General features: G+C 34.3%; 1 protein-coding gene across 2 annotated transcripts in view; it reads right to left on the reverse strand.

Moving 5' to 3' along the window:
* CHD1 (chromodomain helicase DNA binding protein 1) overlaps nt 1-24,490 on the reverse strand; it is a 72,910-nt gene that overhangs the window by 24,272 nt on the left and 24,148 nt on the right. For both annotated transcript variants that reach the window (XM_027970531.3, XM_027970529.3), the window contains exons 3-23: nt 23,642-23,843; nt 22,565-22,672; nt 21,482-21,546; nt 19,432-19,581; nt 19,020-19,294; nt 17,889-18,114; nt 17,624-17,724; nt 17,240-17,418; nt 16,256-16,383; nt 15,161-15,377; nt 14,410-14,499; nt 13,343-13,533; nt 12,467-12,655; nt 11,037-11,199; nt 10,040-10,192; nt 8,055-8,126; nt 7,109-7,258; nt 4,240-4,388; nt 3,767-3,863; nt 3,559-3,654; nt 1,914-2,090 (exon numbers count right to left, since the gene is read on the reverse strand). In XM_027970531.3, coding sequence (XP_027826332.1) covers nt 1,914-2,090; nt 3,559-3,654; nt 3,767-3,863; nt 4,240-4,388; nt 7,109-7,258; nt 8,055-8,126; nt 10,040-10,192; nt 11,037-11,199; nt 12,467-12,655; nt 13,343-13,533; nt 14,410-14,499; nt 15,161-15,377; nt 16,256-16,383; nt 17,240-17,418; nt 17,624-17,724; nt 17,889-18,114; nt 19,020-19,294; nt 19,432-19,581; nt 21,482-21,546; nt 22,565-22,672; nt 23,642-23,843 — 3,178 coding nt within the window. The remainder of the gene's footprint in view (nt 1-1,913; nt 2,091-3,558; nt 3,655-3,766; nt 3,864-4,239; nt 4,389-7,108; nt 7,259-8,054; nt 8,127-10,039; nt 10,193-11,036; nt 11,200-12,466; nt 12,656-13,342; nt 13,534-14,409; nt 14,500-15,160; nt 15,378-16,255; nt 16,384-17,239; nt 17,419-17,623; nt 17,725-17,888; nt 18,115-19,019; nt 19,295-19,431; nt 19,582-21,481; nt 21,547-22,564; nt 22,673-23,641; nt 23,844-24,490) is intronic.

The raw sequence follows: 24,490 nt of genomic DNA on the forward strand, positions 1-24,490 counted from the left end.
TGTAGGAAAAGAAAAACCAAACCTGGCAGGGCAGTCTGGGGTGTGTTCATTTGCCTCAGACTCAAAATTTAAGGAGATAACAAAAAATTCAACAATCAAGACATAATCTTGAAATACAACAGTATTCTAAAAAATCGGAAGCTAATGCAAAGACTCTAAAGATTTTCCTCTTGCCACAGGACCCAATATAGCTTGGCATGGCACTGCTACCATTATTTAAAAATCTAACATTCTGTTCATTTGAGCCATAAAACAAACACCAACAAATTTCTAAAAATTCATATCATACAGGGTATGTTCTCTGACCATAACAGAATTAAACTAGAAATCAACAATGAAGATACCCGGAAAAATCCCCCAAATATCTAAACAACACACTTCTTAAAAAACCTATGGGTTACAAAGGAAGTCACAAAAGATATTAGAAAGTACTTTGAAATAAATGAAAATGAGATCACAACAAATTAAAAATTTAGGAAATTCAGAAAAGGCAGTGGTCAACGGAAGTTTGCAGCATCAAATGCTAATGTCGGGACTTTTGGTGGTCCAGAGTTTATGTCTACCAATGCAGGGGGCACAGGTTCAATTCCTGGTCCATGAAGAGTTCACATGCAATGGGCCAAGTGGCACAACTCCTGAAGCCCAAGCACCCTAGAGCCTGTGGTCCACAACAAGAGAAGCCACCACAATGAAGAGCCCGTGCACTGCAACAAAGGGGGAAAAAAAGCCCGAGTAGCAACAAAGACCCAGCAGAGCCATAAATAAATACATAAACTCACCAGGTACAGAAAAAGCAGGACCTTAAAAAAAAAGCTAAAGGAAAGTCTTAATGATCTAAGCTTTTATCTTTAGACACTTAAAAGGAGAGCAAAAGAAGGAAGAAAGGAAAGAAAAACACACACAGAATCAATGAACTTAAAACAGAAAAATAAAAAATAAAACCAAAAGGTGGCTCTTTGGAAAGATGAATAAAATTAACCTCTAGCTAGAATGATCAACAAAAAAAATGCCAATCAGTTCAGTTCATTTGCTCAGTTATGTCTGACTCTGCGACACATGGACCACAGCACACCAGGCCTCCCCGTCCATCACCAACTCCCGGAGTTCACTCAAACTCATGCCCATTGAGTCGGTGATGCCAACCAGCCATCTCATCCTCTGTCATCCCCTTCTCCTCCCGCCTTCAATCTTTCCCAGCACTGGGGTCTTTTCAAATGAGTTAGCTCTTTGCATCAGGTGGCCAAAGTACTGGAGTTTCAGCTTCAACATCAGTCCTTCCAATGAACACTCAGAACTAATCTTCTTTAGGATGGACTGGTTGGATCTCCTTGCAGTCCAAGGGACTTTCAAGAGTCTTCTCCAACACTACAGTTCAAAGCCATCAATTCTTCAGCACTCAAGTTTCTTCACAGCCCAACTCTCACATCCATACATGATTACTGGAAAAACCATAGCCTTGACTAGACAGACCTTTGTTGGCAAAATAATGTCTCTGCTTTTTAATATGCTGTCTAGGTTGCTCATAACTTTTCTTCCAAGGAGTAAGTGTCTTTTAATTTCGTTAACAGAATGAAAAAAAGGGAAATCACTAAATACCCTATAAACACTAAAAGGATAGTAAGGGGGTATTATTATGAATAACTTTATGCTCATGAACTCAACAATTTGGATAAAATGAACAAATTTCTAGAAACAACCAACCACATTCATTCGAAAAATATATTGATAGTTGTATATTTATAAAATTTAGGTTATAGTTAAGATCGAATACTTTCCAACTAATTTTATGAGACAAGCATTATTAAATCCGATGAAGTCATTACAATAAAAGCACCAATATTTCTCATTAAAAAGATAGTCCAAGAGTAAATACTCTTTATAATACAGAAACAGCTTTTAAATTAAAAAGTCACCTGTTTTGCACAGTTTCTCATTCTGGGGAGCATATAAATTTCTTCAAGTTCCTTTTGTCTTTCCTCTTCTTCTAATCGTCGTCTTTGATCTTCAGGAATGATTTCTTCCCAGTTCTTTGAATTTCTTTCAGGCTCCAACTCAATATCATCCTCATCCATATTTGAAAAGTTGGCAACCTGATAAATTCCAGAATTTTAGCAGAATAAAATTAAAGAACTATTCATCCTTACATTTTTTCTTTCTTAGCAGGAAGGACAAAACATATCAGAATAAGATAACAAATAGCCCTAGGATAATGAATATGACTATGGGTTAAACCAAATATGATTGCTAAGCTAAGTTTACTTCTTTATGAGGTCAAAGTAGATCAAACCATATGACTTCTAAGAATTATCTTCCAGGAATGATTCTCTTTTGCTCTGCTGATCAACAAAATTACTACTATAAGTGAACCAGAGGAAGTTAACAGAGTAACAACAAATTTATAGAGTATCACACTAAATCACCTTTTGTAGTAATTACCACACCAGTCCATTAAACACGAAGTGTTGTAAAACAACCCAATATTCTTATTTTTATGATTAATAAAGTACTTGAAGAGTTGATGACAAGACACAAGGAGCTCAGAGACCATAGATAAATTTATTTAGGTTCCCTAAGTGCTAGTTTCTTCATTTCTAAAAAAGAAAAGCTAGTAACAGCATACTAACTTTTGTGAGGATTAAATAACAATACATTTAAAGAAGTGTGCAGAGTTTGATATACAGAAAGCACTCTTTAAGGTTAACTGCCAATACTGGGACATTAAAGCTTACAGGTAATTGGAAAGACAAGAAAACTATGCTCTGTGTGTGTGGCACATTGCAGGTACTCAGTAAGTATTTGCTGAATGAAGGAATGACATTAATTGATCCTTAAAAACCTCAGCTCGTAGAAAATGGCTAGGATGCAGAGAAATCTGCTTTTTTACGCTAAACAACTGGCACACACATTACTCTGGGGCTGGTTCACTTATGTTGCTTTAGGACTCCCTGCAATCTTTCAGGCTGCACCTAACCTGGTGTGGGCTTCACTGGTGACTCAGTTGGTAAAGAAGCTGCCTGCAATGCAGGAGACCCACATTCAATCCTGGGGTTGGGAAGATCTCCTGAAGAACGGAATGGAATGAATACCCACTCTAGTCGTCTTGCCAGTATAATCCATAGACAGAGGAGCCTGCTGGGCTATAGTCCATGCGGTTGCAACAGTCAGATATGAGTTAGCAACTAAACCACCTAACCCAGGGGTATCTATCAGTATTACTGCTTACTCTGTCTGATTTACTTGCGTTTGCTTAGTTGGGATAATGCTTAAATTAATCTAATGTCAAAAACTGCTGCAATAAAAATCAGCTAAAACTCTTCAGTTATGAAAATGATTTGGTACCTTTCAAATCATGTCACTCACTGCTGGTTTGTCAGAAGAAGAAAGAAAAATTTTTACACATCACTGCAAATTTTAAGACAAAGATGTTTTTAGCATTTTTTAAGATCACCCTGCTGATCCTGCCTAAAAAAAGATGAATAAAATACTAAATGACAAAAGACAAATCCCACCTTCTCCAATTTATATAATTATGAAGAAAAATTCAAAAAGAAAATCTACCTTGAACTGAGAAAGTAATTCATCTCCTACAGTTAAAGGTCCTGCTTCGTTTTCATGAGTTTCAGCCCTCTTTAAGATTTCATCTATATCCATTTCCTAGAAAAAGAAATCTTTACTTTAAATATGCTTTATGTTTTAAGATATATACATTTTATATTTATAGTTTTAAAAATGACACATTTTGAGACAAGCTTTTTTTTTTTTTAACCTGGGGCTCTTGTTCTTCTCCTTCAGGCTCCTTAAAAAGTTCCTCAGCACCAAACTTTAAAATGGCTGATAACTCTTCTTTATTGAAAGGAGTAGAACTAAAATTAGAAAAAACAAAAATTACTTAATACTAACAGTCACAAATTTAACATTTACATAGCACTTTAATGAATTATTGGCATAGTCACCTTTATAACAGTTAATATGACACAGTTAGAAAAGTGAAAGATTACTAGTATACATACTAAAGAACTTGAAGCCTAGGGCTTCCCCCCAAGATTACTAAATTAGAATGGCAAAACCATGCACTCACTGAATGTATGCCACTGACCAGGAATTAGCTCAGTGCTTTGAAACGTGAAACAACAACACTAAATACAGTGCTTCAGTGCCTGCTTACACTAGGTAGCATTTTGGAAAAATGAACATAGTATGATTATGTAACAACCTTTTTTTTTAGAGAAAAGTAACTACCTTGAAGGGGCAGAACCTGTGTGTAGTACTGTCTTCCCAGTTGTGTCCATTCTTTGAATCACAAGATGATCTAAAACCATCTTCTTTTTGGCCCTTTCAAGAATATCCTCTTCAACTGATCCCTTTGTAACCAGACGATAAATATTCACCTGTAAAGATACACACAATGGAATTTGAAGCACAGTAATGATTCATTCTGCTAATGTTAAATGCCCAAATACTGGTTACAGCCTGAAATTCATCCAACATGAAATATTCACTGGTCAAAAGCAAAAAAGCTTCCTCAATTTAAAGATTATTTGAGACTATGTCCTTCCTTATACTTTGGTCAGTTTGCTCTTTCTTTTTTTAAAGAAATGACAGTAATTTCTAAAATTATATTTCAGCTGGGAAAGGGGGTGGTGGTAAACTTATGACAAGCTTATACCCGTTCCTTTAATTTTGATTGTTTCATCATTCCATACAATCTAAAACCCCACAAATTATTTTTTAAGTTAATGATGAAGCTCTGCCATTAACAACAAAAAAAAAGCTTTGCAAAAGACAAAACTCAATGTGTAGTGATTTTGCCCTGCTTCTCAAAGTCAGTGGTTCTATATCACACAATACCCCCATTCAGGGACCACTGTTAGTTTTCACAGTGATTGGGCTCACCAGCATGTAGAGCACTGGGACCTGGAATATCAGGCATTCTTCATTAAAATGGACATTTTGGCACAATGACAAATTATCCTGTGCCCTTTAAGCCTTCCAAATGATTTTTTAAAACGGTTTTAAATTATCCTGAGTCTAAATAGTTCCAAATAGGAAGAGGTATTTGCCACCCTGCTTATTTAACTTCTATGCAGAGTACATCCTGAGAAACGCTGGGCTGCAGTAAGCACAAGCTGGAATCAAGACTGCCGGGAGAAATATCAATAACCTCAGATATGCAGATGACACCACCCTTATGGCAGAAAGTGAAGAGGAACTAAAAAGCCTCCTGATGAAAGTAAAAGAGGAGAGTGAAAAAGTTGGCTTAAAGTTCAACATTCAGAAAACTAAGATCATGGCATCTGGTCCCATCACTTCATGGGAAATAGATGGGCAAACAGTGGAAACAGTGTCAGACTTTATTTTTTTGGGCTCCAAAATCAACTGCAGATGGTGACTGCAGCCATGAAAAGACGCTTATTCCTTGGAAGGAAAGTTATGACCGACCTAGATAGCATACTGAAAAGCAGAGACACTACTTTGCCAACAAAGGTCCGTCTAGTCAAGTCTATGGTTTTTCTAGTGGTCATGTATGGATGTGAGAGTTAGACTGTGAAGAAAGCTGAGTGCCAAAGAATTGATGCTTTTGAACTGTGGTGTTGGAGAAGACTCTTGAGAGTCCCTTGGACTGCAAGGAGATCCAACCAGTCCAAGGGAGATCAGCCCTGGGTGTTCATTGGAAGGACTGATGCTGAAGCTGAAACTCCAGGACTTTGGCCACCTCATGCGAAGAGTTGACTCACTGGAAGACTCTGATGCTGGGAGGGATTGGGGGCAGGAGGAAAAGGAAAAGGGGATGACCGAGGATGAGATGGCTGGATGGTATCACCGACTTCACGGACATGAATTTGAGTGAACTCCAGGAGCTGGTGATAGACAGGGAGGCCTGGCGCGCTGCAATTCATGGGGTCGCAAAGAGTCAAACATGACTGAGCGACTGAACTGACTGACTATTAAAATAGCAAGTACATGAGCCATAGGAATCTTATACGTCATCAATCATGAAATAATCTATCTCATTAATAATGAAACATACTTCACACATATACTTACATTAAAAAAAGAATTTTAACACAATGAAAAGAAAGTTGATTTCATTATTTTGTGATTGTATTCAGGTATTCATCCCAGAGGTCTACCACACAGCTTTCTATAGTATTTTGTCTTAGTGGTTTTTTTCCTAATATTTCCTCTTTCTTCTACCCTGTATTAGAGGATGTGGTGGCCAAAGTCTTTAAGTAGCGTAAGTGGAATGTTTTGTCTAGCCATGTGTTGAGGATTTCAACGTAGGAGATATCTATCAGTGCAATTAATCACTTTTCCCCATTTCATTCATAACACAGAAATGTTGTCTCTTCACAAATACATTAGGCCCAGTTCACCTGTAAGAATATCCTGTCTCTTCACTTTCTCATTTTTAACAGTCTATAATTTGTCTTGGCTTGTTGTCATCCCTGTTTCAAGTTTCCCTCTCTTTTATGAGAATTATTTGTGTAAAACATTTTTTTTGTTTTATATTATGGATTTCTCAGTAGAAAATATGAATGTTTACAAAGTAAATAAAATGTACTAAGCCTTTTTGTGCTACTTGTTCATCACCTCCTGCTTTGAAGAAGTTTCAGGCACTATCCCAGATGGAGGTAAATGCAATTAAAACACAAGGATCAAGATATCAAAAAGATGTCAGATGGTTTTTTTCAAGGGCTATTACAACTGTTCCAGAGAGTTATACAAAAATTATGAGAATGGCTATTTTGCAAGGAGAGTCCTATGGGTACACGGCTAACAAAAAAGGAACAATGTACGAAGCAAAATCCCTTTCAATAGTTAAGTATATGAAGATATTTTTAAATATATATATTTATATACTGAATGAAACACATTATATTCTACGGCTGTGAACAGAATTATGATCTAAAAAAGAGTACATGATCCTATTCAGGCATAGTTTTCTCAGTTCTGTCAATTTCCAGGTGATTCTGATAAATTTAAGCTCCTCGGCACTCTGTTCAATAACAATATGCATGTTTCAACAAGAAGGATAAACCAAAATAAATTCTAAACACTGATGATAAAAAAGACTCTGAAACAGTAAAATAAGAAGGATAAAAAATACCTGTTTCTTTTGCCCAATTCGATGAGCTCTAGCCTGTGCCTGAAGATCATTTTGTGGATTCCAATCAGAATCAAATATAACAACAGTGTCAGCTGAGGCTAAGTTAATTCCTAAACCTCCAGCTCTTGTGGAAAGCAAAAAGCAGAAATCCTATAAGGAAATATAAAAGGCACAATTTTAAATTCTTAACTGTGACTGTGAATAATCAATGTGAGAATTTTATAACTGAATTTCTGAATTTAAAAGTATTTTACCAGGCTCCCCTGTTGACTCAGTAGTAAAAAAAAAAAAATCCACCTGCCAATGCAGGAGAGATGGGTTTGATCCCTGGAGAGGGAAGATCCCTCATGCTGTGGGACCACTAATCCTGTGTGCTGCAACCACTGAGCCGGTGCTCGAGAGCCTGTGAGCCACAACCCCTGAGCTCTTGTGCTGCGGCTACTGAACCCTGCGCACCTAGAGCCCCAGTTCCACAAGAGAAACCACTGCAAGGAGAAGCCTGCAGGCTGCTCAGAGCAGCCCGTGCTTCCTGCAATTGAAGAAAGCCCGTGTGGAACAAGGAAGGCCCAGCACTGCAGTAGATTAACACAGTTCTTTAAAAGGTATTTTACCAATAAAAGTGAAACATAGTTTTAAAATTACTAACAAAATGTATCTAGCAAAGCCAGTAAACAAGACTCCCCAATATAAATATATATGGGAATAATAAACAACAATTCATAAAGAATTCTAAATCAAAACGGGCTAGTTTATTTAGAAGCAAATTAACTGTCCTATATTGAAATAGTATTGATACAAAAGGGTAAAATTCCTCATATTTAACAGATAATATGGATTTTAAAACCTCACTTGTAAATCAAAACTGGCTACCACCAAAAACACTTTTCTTAAAAAACTGTAACTAATGACTGAAACAATTTATTTATAATTTTGAAAGCATTCATACCTCTGATCCTTCAGCATTAAAATGATCTAGAGCTTGTTTCCTCAGCTCCCCTTTGATTGATCCATCTAATCTCTGGAATAGAACATTAAAATACTACATTGTAACAGAATCAAAACTTTAAAAAGCAATTAAAACCAAGTAGGAAAAAGCAGTCCTGCTTTTGATAAGACCAGAAGGTACTTATAGGTAAGAAAGCAATGCCTAAGCAATCTGTCTCCAAAGTCTGTGTTCTTAACCACAGGAACTACTTTTGCTAATAGTAAATAATAGCACTGGCTGTCATTTTACCTGAGACCCACTATAAGAGTATGTTTTACATGTGAATGAGTACACAGTATACACTCAAAGCAAGTTTCATGACACAGTGTACTGTGAAATACCCTCATTATTTTATTATCTGTTTCATTAAAAAAAAGTTAGTACAATATTTGAACAACCCATTAAACTGATCCTCAGATCCATTAATGGGTTAGAGCCCACAGTTAAAAAAAAAAAAAAAGCGCTGATTGATTCAAGTCCAGTGTGGTTATGGACCCACACATCACTGCCACCTAAGAACTTAGAAATGCAAATTACTGAGACCCATTTCAGACTTACTGAGTCAGAAACTATAAGAGGAATTCAGCAAAAGCCCTCTGTTTTAATGAGAATCACTGATTCAGGGCCCCACAGGCTCTAGCTGAACAGCCCACATCTGAGCATCTCTACTGCTCACCAGTGCCTTGAGCAAGTGATTTGCCTTTTTCCCTTGTCAGTTTCCTCCTCAGTAAATGAACACAGGAAGTACTACTTCCTTCAGACAGCAACAGAACAGAGTAAAACACTTTGCACAGTGTCTGACATATTCTATGTTGAGTGTTTACTAAACATTAGCTAAGCAAGAGAAGTCCAAAATCAAAAGCTTTTTTAAAGTACCAAGTTTGCTTTTCATGAAAAATTACAACTAGTAAAACCTTTCATTCTTTTTACTTTTCCCCCTAAATGACTAGATGTATCTCAATCATGTTGATATCACCCAACATCTGTTCTTCATAGCACTTACCAGAGTCATAACATTACATTTATTTCTCATTACCTGCTTAATGTCTGTCTCCCACATGGTACTGTAAGCTCTAACAGAGCAGGGATTATGTGTGATGAGGTTCATCATTGTAATACTACTTCTACTTTACTGTCTGCACTAAATACACATCATTCATTAGCTGCATATGCTAGTTGCTATGTTTCAGGTATTATTCATAAAATTGCTCTAAGGATTAAATAAATTAGATGTAAACTACTAAGACTGACTCTATTAAACATTCATCATATTTGCTGTTGTTTAGTCAGTCATGTGCAAGTCTTTGCGACCCCATGGACTGCAGCCAGCCAGGTTCCTCTGTCCATGGATTTCCCTGGCAAGAATACTGAAGTGACTTGCCATCTCCTTCTCTAGGGGATCTTCCCAACCCAGGGATTGAATCAGCATCTCCTGCACTGACAGGACGATTCTTTACCACTGAGCCACCAGGGAAGCTCAAACATTCTTATTAGCTGTAATTATATTGAATGAATTTCAAAATATTGAATAGATGGAATATAAGCCTTTTTTGCTTTTTGGTATATTCTCTAAAGTCATGTATTTTTATTCAGCAAACTATGCACTAGAATAACTATGAGCATACAATCTTCAGAATCTGCAACAGTTCAGGTAACACCAGAAGTACTGCTCTCTCCTATCCTTCCTCAGACTAAAGCCTAATACATAAGGCTGCCCCTTTAATTTGAACATAGAAGAGAAACACGAAGAAAAACTGTTTTGCTGTTAAATGTAAAGTCAAGAAGAAAAAGAAAAGGAATAATGACAAAACTTTTTGAACAGATCTATTTTCTTAAAAAGAGTATAGGTTACATAAAATCTACTCTTCATGTACAAAAGAATTTCAAACATGCCCAGGGATTAGATAAAATTTAAATCAACAAAAAAGACAAAATGAAATGCTTACTTGAAAGGGGAACTGACGATACTTCAAATATTCTGCAAGTATATCTAACATCCGCACCATTTGAGAAAAAATAAGAACTCTATTGCCTCGCTCTCTTAGGCGAATTAACAGTTTGTCAAGAAGAATTAGTTTTCCGCTACTACGGATTAAGTGCTATAAGGAAACAATAAATTTTAATTGTTATAACATGTTAAAAGAACTGTATCGAATGAAACAAATGTCTCACAACACTTCAGTTTTTTCATTTTAAATTAAAATTTTTAATTTTCATAATGATGAAATAGTTTATGTTTTCAAAATTTTCAGAACCTTGATCAATTAGTTCGACAACTTAAGCTAAATTTTCCTTGCCCGTTAGCACCTAGGTTTTGCTGCATTTTCTGGAGACCAAAAAAAAAAAAAAAGCACCGTTTCACTCTATTTGTTAGATATCACACCATTTCTCCAAAAAATCTTAGCTGAAACAACTAAGTAACAACTAATACACTGAAAGAAGAAACAACTAAGTAACCAAAGGTTTTGAAAGACTGAGAAATGTCTTCTAATTTATATGTCACTGGCAGCACTTCAAAGCAATACTACAGCTGGATGACAACTGCGCCTTCTTCACACTCTTCACTTGTCTTCCAGAAGTGATAGGAAGAGGAAGATCTAAGGTCCAGATGCCCTTAAGACTACCATTTGCCATGTCACAAATTCAGCACAATCACTATTAGTGAAATTTTTTTCACCACAAAAAATACACTAAGGGGTTTTTGCTGGATAAAAGTGTGACAGACCATGGTTAGATCAGCTTTTTAAAAAAATTATCAAAATGACTAAACGGATAAATTATAACTTTAAAATAAAAAACACTAAAAAATAAGCAGCACCATTATTTAAATACACCTTTAACCAAAAGGAACATCTAAGCAATATATTAAAGCACTGTGGCATTTTCACTTAAAGCTGAAACATTTTGCTTTACCATGAAGTAATAAAATTTTAAAATTCTTACTTGTAAGGCCTCCTGTTTATTATAGAATTCATTATTATCTGGTGGTTTAATGAGGTAGCAATGGTTACAACATTTCTTTAGCTCCATCATAATATTCAAAAAGCCTGAGGTACTGCCCTTGGAACCTTTGCTGAGGGCTTTGTAATTCCTAGTTAATATCCACCTGTTTAAAAAAAAAGATTATGAAAATGATGTAGCAGAATTACCAGGATGAATTCTAAAATCACTAAAAAAATTAAGTACCGAAGTAAAACTGCACCATTATGAAGTTCAACTCCAAAGACAAAGGACTAAACTTTGTTCACAAAATTAAATGAACCTCATTCATAAGACCATGACAACACATAGTTACTTAAACCATTAACTATACACAGTAAAGGCTTAGCATAACATAGTGAATTAACAGTGCACAGTGCATTAATCCTTTACCCCAAAATTTATTTTTAAAATGGTCAACTTTATAATCTATGTTAACTTTCCAACAAATTTTGCTATGCTGGACAACTAATGCAGATACCTCACATCTCATGAGGATATCTGGTTTAGCCAAACTGCCTTCTCTAAAACAGTTACACAATACACATGCAACTTAAGAGATAAATCATAAGTGGCTATTACTGCAAATTATGCATAACATTTCCTCTCACCATGATTTACCTTGTCTAACATCTTTTATTTTCTTCCTTTTTACAAGGTTAGTTTTCGAAGGAACTTGAAACAATTTTATCTGATTTGTCTCAAAACGACAGGATAGGGGAAGTGAAGGCAGCTGGCTATGAGCTGAAGACCAAGTTTGAGTGATGGAGTTTATTATATTATCCTATTTTGTATATGGTCTGAAGTTTTCCGTAAGAAAAATGTAAAATTTATGTAGTAAATGTATTTTTTAAGTGAATGGCACTTATGCATTTATCATAAAATATGTTTCTGAGAGTTCAAATGCATGAAGCAGAGCTTTATGCAACTAAATGTCTAAACAGAAACTAGGCTGGATACTTCTTTTTGATTCTTTTAAGTGTTACCATACAGATCCAAAATACATAAATTATACAAAATATGATTTACTAACATTTTTCAAAAAGCAGAGGGGCCTAAAATTTTGTTCTAAGTTTGTTTCTCTGGCTTCCACTTCCACCTGTCAATAACATAATTATCAGAATTACATAATACCTTGCTATCATGGCAATCCTGAAACTTAAAAAGAAACCTTCTATAACGTAACATAGTACAAAATAAAGAAACACAATTAATGATGTGCTATAAGATGAATTAGTCTTATATCACCCGTGATCTTAGACATGCCATTAAATCTCTCTGCCTCACTATGCCATACAATAAACCTATTTTAAAATTCAAGAATTGTAACTGCTCTCTAAGACTCAGTCGGGGCTAGGGGGCACCTCAGAACATGTGCTCTGTTTACAGCTTACTTGTAATATTGTTTCTGTAAAGCACTCATTTCCATTCTTAAAATCTGTTCAACCTTGGCAGGAAGAGATTTTTCCACATCTTTCTTAACCCTCCGCAACAGAAATGGCTCAAGCTCTTTGTGGAGGCTTGCATAACCATATTCTCTGCCTTTGCCATGTTCTTCTTCAAAATCTTCCCAGGAAGAAAACCTTAAAAATTTAAGCAAATGGAATAATCAGTAAAAGAAGTCAAACTGCATTTGATATTTTACAGGATAGTCAGATATAAACAAAATACAGATTTTTAGGGGGGATAAATTAGTTAAAATTAATCACTTCTAATAACTATCCTTCCAAGAAATCCATCGTATATCTACAGATGTAAAATATAAGCTATTTTATGAAAAATTGTTTACTTTCCTTGAGTTAAATAAAGATGAAATATTTTCAAGTATGGGAGTAATTATCACTAAACTATTTCTCAAAGAAAGTTATACATCTATTGAAAGAAAATATGTATATGACCTTGGACAACTTATTTATTTTAGTCTGCTTTTCCTAAAATTATTAGAAAATGGAATTTTCTAACAATACCTTGTTATTGTTATTACTACTGCTTAAGAATGATACTATTTCCATTTTTAAGAAATGGATATTCTGAACAACATGCAAAATCAACTGTTATAATTTATTCTCCATGGCTCAAGCTTATTTATTTACAAAATTAAATAAAAATATTATTTCAAATTCTATTCCATCCCATTTCTTTTTCTTAATAATCTCTGATCTAATGTTTGAGACAATAAAACCTCCTGACCTTATTATCTACACTAATTACTTTCCTGCTAAACTTAGCAAATGAAACCAACATTAAAATTGTATCTTAATTTATCTTACTTTTCTGGCATAATGAAATGTAGCAAAGACCAGAGCTCTTTGAGGGAGTTTTGCAGAGGAGTTCCAGTGATAAGGAGACGGTGATTGGACTTAAAATCTATTAAAGTTTTATACAGAAGAGAGTCATCATTCTTTAATCGATGTGCTTCGTCCACACCTATAAATGCCCAATTCAGACCTCCAAGGAATGCCTTAAAATGAACAGAAGAATGTAGTTAATATTTGAAGAGAAAAATGGAATTCAAATCATTAAAATAAGGCAAATTTAAAAATAAACCTATGTCTAATATTTCAAATAAAAATTATGTACTATTCTAAAATTTATTGGAATCTTCATATCAAGTAACTCAGAATGAAAAACAAAGTTCCTTCCATGACTAACTCAGCCATTAGAAAAACAGTATAATCATCAAGTGAAAGTTTTTACTAGCTTACATACTGAAAATAAAAACTACAGTGTCATTAAAAAATTTCACAAACAATGTTTACAGACTAAGTCCAGTAGAAACCTCATTAATGTTAATTTGGAGAAAATAAATTTGGAATAGTGTCTAACTCCAAGTGTAGTTACAATTTACTGCTATGATTTTTATGAATTATTTATTTACAATATATACACAAAGGTCTCTGACTTATGGAGACGGGCCTGATTCTGCTACTTAAAAGTTGCATGACTTGAGGCAAGTTCATCAACTTCTTTGAGACCTGACTTTTCTTCACAAAAGGGACAGAAGTGTATTATAAAGTAATTATGAAGAATTAAAGAAGATAATAGCTATAAAGCATTTACCCAGTGGTAGTGTGATCCGTCCTCCTCTTTAGAGACCTTACAAATCAACAGACACTATACCAAGCTGGTTTCATATCCTTTGGTTTGTATTTACAACACTTAAAAATGTAAAAATCAACCTTACTTCAAGGATCATAAAAAAAACAAACAGAGAAACCGGACTTGATCCACAGACTTTGAATCTGGTGGCCACTGATTTATGTTTATCTTTTCATCCTATCCACAATATAAAGGAAAAACTGATATACACCAAACAGAAAAACAGATTAATACATACCTTATCCTTCAGCAAGATTTCATAAGTTGTTAACAGTATATTAAATTTTAACCGTTTGGTCTGGGGATGCATCCATTCATGAGTTCTTATCTACCAAGAAATTTCAAAACAAACATTTTTTCAGAAGTATAATTTTACTTGAGTATCTGAAGTAAAATCCATTCAAAATACAAAAAATGTGTCTATATGTTTATGCATAAAAACTTTAACAATTCTTTATACAGTATAAGCTACACTGATCTTACTTATAAGCAAAACATAAATACTCTAGCATATCAAAATCTTCTGTAAAAAAAATAGCCACAGTTTTTTAACAGGCAAATTTTTAATATATGCTTTTCACTGAAGGAACTTCTCATTTGACCAAACAAAAGTGATTTCTTTTTTGTAGATAAAATATGTCTGGGGTTTTCTTGACAATAATAATTGGGAGGAAAGTATCATGTAGAGGGACAGATGAAACAAAACAGATTAAGAGTTAAAACTGTGCAGCTGGACATAGGACATAGAGATTTTATTACATTCTTCTGTAGGCTTTCATGTATATTTGAAACTTATAATAAGGCAGGAAAAAATATATGTAACAACACTAAAACAAAAATTAATTTTTATTAAGCCAATCAAACATGTGATGAATCTTACTGTGTAACAAGTTTAATGCTGGAAACTAAGACTTTATAAAGACCAATCAAAGATTTGTCCTCAAAGATGAGTTTGTCTAAATTTCTAAATTTGTGGTGAAACAACTTACCATGTTTCTGCTGTTGATGTCACCTAAATAAACCACAGCATTCATCTGAGAAGCCCACGTCTGAATCTCCCTTTGCCAGGAAGTGAGAGTGGAGAGTGGTACTACTAACAGAAAAGGTCCATATAATTGGTGTTCATGAAACAAATAGTTCAGAAATGAGATCGTCTGTATTGTTTTTCCGAGGCCCATTTCATCAGCAAGTATGCAACTATTACCTCTGCAAAATGAAAAACAAAAATCATGTATGCAATACTCAAATTTATAAGTAACCTTTATATATAATTCATGTAAAAATTTATATGAAGTTAAATCAGATTAATCTGATAGGTATTATTTACAATATGCATTTTTATTAACTATAATAGTATAAGAGAGAGTTTATGATTTTAGAACATAAAAGCAGCTTAAAAATTATCAGAATTATTTACAGTCAGTTATGGAGATAAGGATACAATCCATCTACAAGTGGTAGAGTCCAGATAAAACTACAGCTATGTTAAAGTTTAAAAAACAAAAAAACTGCACCCTAGTCACCAACACTGCCAAAAAGAGAGTAGGAGACACAGGAGAGAGGAAGAGAAAAACAGAAGCCAAACTGGCTATTAGAAATAACTGGAAGAGAGACAGTCCAGGACACTGTGAAACAATGTATACATATTCTGATTTCAATTAAAACATATTTAAATATTGCAACAATCAAAAAGTTCTTTTTCTTCTTAATATAAGAAGTACTGTCTATATAGGGCTTCCCTGGTGGCTCAATGCTAAAGAACCCGCTTGCCAAGACAGTAATAGAGACAGGTTTGATCCCTGGGCAGAGACGATCCCCTGGAGAAGCAAATGGCAACCCACCCCAGTATTCTTGCCTGGGATATCTCATGGACAGAGGAGCCTGGCAGGCTATATAGTCCATGGGGTCAAAGAATTAGACACGACTGAGCAACTAAACAACTGTTTATATAATAGGAAATTCAAAGACCTATATATAAATACCAGAGGGTCTTGTCTTATCCTTTATGCTGGTGGAAATCTTTTCCAAACCCCACATTTGTAAAAATTTTATCATTTTAAATAAACAATTCAAAATATACATACTTGCACCAAGAGTGAGCAAGCCAATTTAAACCATTCAGTTGATAATCTCTTAATTCTAATCCTTCATGTCCTCCAATATAGGATGGCTGCTTCTTTAGGGCTACAAATCTTGGCCTTTGTTTTAATACCTTTTGTAGAAAAAAATATTAACATGAATTATTAAACATAAGAAATCATATTAAAAGACGAAGATCTCAGCTTTTACCATAAATTTTAAAATTTCATCTCAAATCATCATGCTCAGAAATTCCATGACAAAATATACATGAGGACTGAAAGAAGTCTGTTTTCTATAACAATGTACAGTGAAATATTCTGGTCTCTTTTCAGAACAAAAAATGACAGAGGTCATTGCTGAAATGAAAGTGAGTTCTTGCTGAAATACTTGGATCTCACATGTTTCACAAGTAAAAGCTATGTTAAATTCATTCATTTAACCACAGTTCCAGCCCTGACCTAGAAATGAAACATAAAACTGGTTTAACTTTCCATTTGATTTCTCATTTCTAAATTACCCTTATGAATTTAATTAAATCTTATAATAAGAAAACAAATTCTAGTAGTACACAGACCCCAAACCATCACCAGTAGTAACTTTTAAGTATTAGGCAAGGCAGTCCTTGACACTTTCTTATGGGGACATCCCTCTCTTCCTTTCCTATCATCAATGATAATATTCACTACCTTTTAAATCAAGCAAATACATCTTGTTTCCAAGAAATTTTCCCCTTTTGACCTCCCTGACCCATTCCCCCAACTGCCACCAACCAATTTATTATCTTTCTGACACAAGTTTCAGTCACCAAGGCTAGAAGACAGTGCCACACAGCAATTACAGGAATATCATTTCCTGTAGGACCTACCATCCAAATAGTTCTCTCCTGTAGCCTGTATGAAATCAGGATCCAACTCTCTGTGTGGGCTTGTAATATTTATGACGCATAAATACAATTTCAATAATTTAAAATGGCAAACAATACTCACTTTGCAGTCTTTAAAAGGAGTGGTTTTTGATTGATTCCTGCTGAAATACTCATCTATGCACGCTTGAAACTTTTTGGAAATAAGAGCGCCATCTTCCCAGCTGCACTCTGAGTATGGAAGACCCTGCCATTTGCAATAATAATCAGGATAGCCAGCAGCTGACTTCTGATTGGAATGAGCTGTGAGATAAATCAGATATATTTTACACTGAATTTTATCCAAGGAATAATTCTTGGTAAAAACTATACAAGTAAAAATAAGCCATCTGGTTTCACAATTATAAGAGCAAGCTACTGTATTTGATATGCAAGCAAAACCTTTAAGTTTTCAGATGACTTCAAGCATGGAAAAATAAATGTTTAATTAGAATCATTTATTACTAACCAATTATTCGTTCCACTATTTGATACTGCTTATGGAGATCATCTGTAAGTTCTTGCTGGCAATTATAATATTCCACATCTTCTGGAGAAGCATTTTTCAACCTGAAAGATTATTAACCCAAGAACAAAGTTAAAAATCTCCCCTAAATCCCATCTGTAGCACAAAATCTCCCATCTTGTCACTCAAATGTGAATCAGTTTGAATAATGAAGCTGAAACAAATGAATTTAAGCATCACTAATTTTTAACTCCAACATAAAACATACCATCTTTTTGTTTCCTGATCTTTTTTCTTATAATTATCTAATTTTTTCATTCCTCTAACATTTTGCTGCTTAAGGGTTTCCTCTGTCTCCCAAGTATTGTGGATATGTGACCATCCTTTCCATTTAATTAAATACTGGATCTCTCCTGGTTCCTTGTTTTTTTCAAATCCTGCATTTGGGTCACCATCTGCTTCAACTGCATAGATGGTTGTAGTAGCACCAGTAGCTGAAAAAAAAAAGTACAATACTTCCATGTGATTCTGTTATTGAAGTATTTCAATTCAAAATGTCAAGAATAAAAACAGAAAAATATATGCTCTTTTAAGTAAGTAACAAACAGGGTATGAGTTTATAGGAAACTATATTACACATTCATAGAAGAAACGGAATTCTAGAATAGAAAGGTTAACTAAAAATCATCTTTAAAAACTACATGCTTGAAATCACTATGTAGAAGTGATTTCACACTCCCATGTTCACCGGTACATCACTTATAACAGATAATACATGGAAAGACCCTAAGCGTCCACCAACAGATGACTGGATTAAAAAAACATTGTACGTACATATACAATGGAATACTATTTGGCCATAAAAAGGAGGAAATCTGCTATCTGTAACAACATGGATGGACCTCAGTAGCATCATGTTAAGTAAAATAAGTCAAGAGAAAGATAAACTGTATGTTCACACATATATGGAAAAAGGAAGGAGGGAGGTGGGAATTCACTGACTGAGAGATCAGATTCAAACTTACCAGAGGTAGGACAAGTATGATGAAGTGTTCAAAATAGATTCTTTACCACTGAGCCACCAGGGAAACCCCAAGCAGGGAGTGTGTGTGTGTATGTGTGTGTCTATGTGTTGGTCGCTCAGTCGTGTGCGACTGTGCAACCCCATGAACTGTAGCCTGCTAGGGACCTCTGCCCATGGGATTCTCCAGGCAAGAATACTGGAATGGGTTGCCATTCCCTTCTCCAGAAGCAAGGTCTATTTTACAGCAAATAAGTATAAAAGTAAAAACTCCACCCTCAGCTTTCAAAGTTGAAAAGTGTCTTCAGGAAAAAAGTCACTCTAGTAAAATTATTGAAAAACAAAACCAAAAATGAAGGTTTCTTTTTCTTTAAATACCTCCTTTTCTTCCAATCCGACAATCCATAAACCGTTCTATTGTTTCAAATTCCTCTTCCTCAGGTTGAGGAACATCCTCTCCACAGACTTCCAGGAGGTCATCAGAATCTGTTTTCATTTCTTCATCTTCCTTATAGCTAACATTGACAGTTGCTTGGCGACGAGAGCTTCTTTTATCATTATCATATTCTTCTTCATCCTCCTCCTCCTCCTCAGATGAATCAATCTGTCTCTTTTTTTGTCCAATAATCTTTTTTCCATTTTTTGACTTAGATCTAGGGAAAAGTAAAGGAAAGAGGTATTTTACAGAAATACTGGCATAAAACAAGCCTTGAGAAACTCTAAGAAAAAGAACGAATACCTTCTATAACCAACAATTTTCAGAATCAAACCAAGAACATACTATACGTACCGATTTTGAGGTTTTCTACTTTTAACTTTATTTTTTGGCTCATAATCTGATTCTGTTTCATCACAACTGCTTTTATCTCTTTCTTCTTCAGATTCCGAATCCGAACCAGACTGAGAGGGTGACCCCGATCCAGACATCTGCCAATCTTCACTGTATATAAAATATATATTTACTTATAGATATATAGCAAATTTTGTCTGACAAAATATAAAAATAATCAAGCTAAATTACATTTCAGCTAATATAAAAAATATCATTTTCACTCATAAAAATACTCAAATATCTGTAGAATAAGAAAATGCTGGAAAATATTCTTCATAGATTTCTCCAGCTCCAGAAGTTTTTTGTTAATCATTTAATCATACCTCAAAATGTAACATAAGTAAGTGGAGTTTAGGTGAAAACACAGTATGCTAATTTAGAGTCACAGTGCTTAATTTTCAAAATTCTAATTATACTTGCCATTTCAAAATAGATTCTATAATAATTCCTTTCATTGTAATTTTGTGGAGATTGTGATTTTTAAAAACATACCCTTTAAAAAATGATTTTTAAAATATTATACATTAAGAAACTTTAAGGTATCAAAAAACTGAAGAAAAAATAATAACATTCCATCTTAACCAACATTCAATAACTACCTTAACTCTTATTACTATTTTTAGTCTAATTAATTTCAAATAACATAGAAAGAAAAAAATGTTGGATTCACTGTTAATATTCTACTATAGTATTAACTTTAAATGAAAGATATACATTAAGTTATTACATATACACTACATTCTGTATCAAAGGCACTATTTCTACTCCAGTGCTCTGCACAGCTTATACCAATTACTACTATGTCATGTTAAGTGTTGCATAAGCAAGCCACATGATAAAATCTGGTTTATGATATTAAAAAAAAAACACATAATGGGAGAAGCTAATTTTTTATCTTGAGATTTTTTTTCCAGAGTTTGCACATTAGACATAGCAATAGGCAGGATCTATGAAAAAAATCTCCATTTTATATTTTTATAGTAAGTATTATAATGATTTTTATATCCAACAAAATCTATCCATCATCCTAAATTACTCATATTTTAAAAATATGCTTTGCTTAAGTTTAGAAATTACTATTTCAGTGGAAAAGTTGAACAGCTGATAAGACACAGTAGCTGAAAACACACTTAGTAAAACAAAAGACAGATCTAAAGAAATCAACCAGAATATAGCACAGCCATAAAAGGCTAAAACACATGGTAAAGTAAGACTCATGGAGGACCGGAAGGATGATCCAACAGATATATAATAGGTATGATCCAAGACAGATAAAATATATATCTGTTAACTATAGTAACAGAAACTGATAGAATGAAAAAGAGAAAATGCCAAGAGATGCAATGATTGAATTTTTAGAAATTAGTAAAACTCATGAATCTTCACATTAAAGATGCATAAAATAAAGTGCATAAAGTGGGATAAATAAATAACAAATCCAAAGCTGGATGCACCAGTGTGAAAGTGCAGAATATCCAAGACAGAAAGACAAGACAATGGAACAATGTTTTTGAAGAAATGAGAGAAAAAACAACTCAGACTATCTAAAATATCAGAACTGAGACTTGAAGTATTTTTTAACACTTCCTGGGTCAAGATCTTTGGGAAATTACAGTGAATTGCTAAATGAGTTCTAAAAAGGAAGTAAATTTCATGTGCAGACAAATTAAGGATAGCTATTAACATCAGAACTATCTGAAATCCATCATCTTTGGTCCCAACATTCCTATATAAGTTTTTCAAGTTATTAAGATCTTCTGATATTGTGACTAAGAAGATCTCTGAAGTTTAAAAAATATACGGGAGAGGTGTTACAGGAGATAAGTAGCACAAAAAAAAAACCCATGTTGTCACAGAAACATGAAAGAATTCACGGTTTAAATTAACCTAATAAAATGCCATGAACCAGGAAGTTCACTTCTGGCAACAATTGGTCATAAAGGAAGAAATATAAATCATTAGGATTTTCTTGATATAAAAGTAATCAGTTGAACAAAATGGCACATACTCTTTATGCTTTTTCCTTTTGACCTCACTGGATGAGTCATCGGAATCTTCACTGCTAGAGGAATCCTGTACAGAAAAATATAAAAAGTTAAGGCTGTTAATGATTAGAATTCAACTATAGTAACATTTTTCCTTGTCATACTATTAAACATTCACTTTACTAATAAAACTGTAAAGTTTTTCCATGTTACATTTATACCATACATTAGCATATAAACTAACTACATTTTTACTGCAAATATGTAACAGCCAGTGCAATTAAGTAAACATTACAATGTCAGCATTTTGTATAAAATCTTATAATCTACCATTCTGGATACTACTACTGTTGCCTAGTAAGACCCCAAAAAGGAATCTTAACTGTTGGTATGTCAAATTCTCATTTAGTATTTTTCTTCAATAGGCAGTTTTTGATATACAGATAACCCCCCAATCTTTGAAAGTTCAATTAATCCCCCCAATCTTTGAAAGTTCAATTAATATCACTAAACTTTTACAAAAGAACCTACACTAGTAACTTTTTTCACTAACTAAAACAAATCTGAAGAGAATTTTCACTTTTACAAAACCCAGCTCTGAGCACTCAGCATTTGTCTCGCAGCAAGCTGTTACTGAGGTGGCAAGCGTGCGGAGCGGCACCTTCAAGCTCCTCCCCTGGGACCATCCTCAGCACTGAGCTGCCAGGATTCTGAACTGTGCCCGTGAGCATCTGTGCTTTCCTCACTTTTCCCATGACAATTACACCAAGATGTGGCCTAAGGGAATAGCCTCTTTGCTTTTTTATACCACTTGGCTCAGGAAAAAGGATACTCCATTTTCGGACAGGTGGGGAAACCTATAGTTCTTCCTGAATGTTTTTGTGCAAACATACACACATGCGTGCTCATGTGTACACACAGGAACTACACTCCTTACAATAAAAGTATGTCTACATTTCAAGACTACTGATGCACATTTAAATGTAGCTATTTTCCTATCCTTCTAATACCCTTACTGGTTCTCATAATTTCGTAAATAGCCCCCAGTTAAATAATTAGGCATCAAGTCTACTTTTCAAATAATAGCTTTCACAATGAAGAGTCACCTCCTCTGATCCACTATTAGATGAAGCTTGACGTTGCTGCTGCTGCTGCTGCTTCTTAAGCATTGCAGATCTCTGAACGGCCAAAATACTAGGGCTAGATTTCCAGAACTGTAATAGAGATATACACAAGTGAAGAACAAAGTTTTGAGAAAACTAGAAAAAGGATAATCTATTGAAAACCAATATCAACATTTTCACTGCCTCCAAATAATAAATAATAGACTATTTTCCTTACATAGATGTAAAATAATATTGCTGCAATATAATTAAAATAAATGCTGAGCTTTAGATGTATATAAATAATTTATGGTGTGTTGAGTTTCACAGATAAGACAGCCTTAATCAATATATTCTTTGGTGTTAGGACTATTGTCAAAAACAACAGGATAATATATGCCACCAGTGCTATTCCAAGTGTGGCTACCTATCTTTTTAACTGGTGTGAGGTGAAGATGAGGAGCTTGAGTCAGAATGCAAATTAACTAAGCACAGTTTTAGTTCAACAGGCTTTTTTGTTTCTGGTAGCAAAACTTCCTGCATGAAGGAAACTGTATGTATATTCTGGCCCAAGCATCTTATCTTGACTGGTACTCTAAGAGACACTCTATACACCATTCTGATGTATAGACAAGTTTTACTAAATTTTATAATTGCTTTTTTAAAACAGAATGGCCCTTGGCATATTCTACCACGTATCTTCAAGGAAGCAGAATTCTATTAAATACTCCTATTGGCAATACATTATATCCTTTGAAGATCTTGAAAGTAGAGAAAACACTGTAAAATTAACAAAAAGACCTCAAAAGCCTTAAATTTTTATCCATGAGACACTGAATAATTATGCAACAATTTCTGCTTTTTTCAAAAAGAGAAAGTTTCATGTTTTACACTTATCTTACACATCAATAGTTATAGACTTAGTCCACAGATGACACCAAGTTCGAGAACAATTTAAAGTGCATTTTAATACTTAAAAACAACATTTCCTAAAAGCTAGATTAAGAATGCTCTAAACCAATGCTATACATTTTCCCAAAGTAATACAGGAAATCTACCTGTCATTGAATACGTTATTACCTCAGCTCCATCAACTTTCGGTGGTTTTGCTTGAACTTTATTTTCTCGGGAATTGTCTGACTCCGACTCCGACTGACTGCCCGATTCGGATCCAGAGTCTGAGTCGCTGCTACCTGACTGGCTACTGCTTCCGTCACTACTGCTTCCAGAACTCGAACCAGATCCAGAGCCGGAAGCTGACCCAGAATCATCATCCGACTGGCTACAATTTAAAAATAAATAGATTTCAAACAAAATTAATTCAAAATTTAGCTTTTCTTAACTCAGCAAAAAGCTCCACATCATTAAGCCTTGTTTGTTTAGTATGTCAACCCTGTATAGCCAAACAAACAGAAAAAGGAATTAATGTTAACCTACAACAATAACTGACTTGATAAATTTAGTAGCCTGGGCTAAAACATAAGCAATTATATCGCAATCTTCCTCCAAGGGTAATGAACAAAACCTACCAAGTACAGAATCCTGGGCTAGAAACTTAGAACAACAAAATGTTTAAGACACAGTCCCTACTCTTAAAAGGCTATCTGATATAGTAAACATAAAGAAGCAATTGTGTGAAGAAAAATGTGATAAAAATTCTCATTTAGTAAAAGGCAGAAAATGAATTAAATTGAGTTTCAACTTGTTTTCAAGTCCACATCTATGTTCTAACATCTCAGAGGAATGTAACTTATTACAACTAAGCTATGATAAAGTACAATTTACTAAAAAATAAGATTACTAATTTCTTCTCTGAGAAAATTATTCAATTTTTTATGGTTCACTCATAATATGTCTGAAATAGTAAATTCTCACAATCTTTCCTAGCCTCTGTATACACACACACACACACTTTCCAGTACTTATTTC

This window comes from Ovis aries, chromosome 5, assembly GCF_016772045.2.
Source record: "Ovis aries strain OAR_USU_Benz2616 breed Rambouillet chromosome 5, ARS-UI_Ramb_v3.0, whole genome shotgun sequence".
Lineage (NCBI taxonomy): Eukaryota > Metazoa > Chordata > Mammalia > Artiodactyla > Bovidae > Ovis > Ovis aries.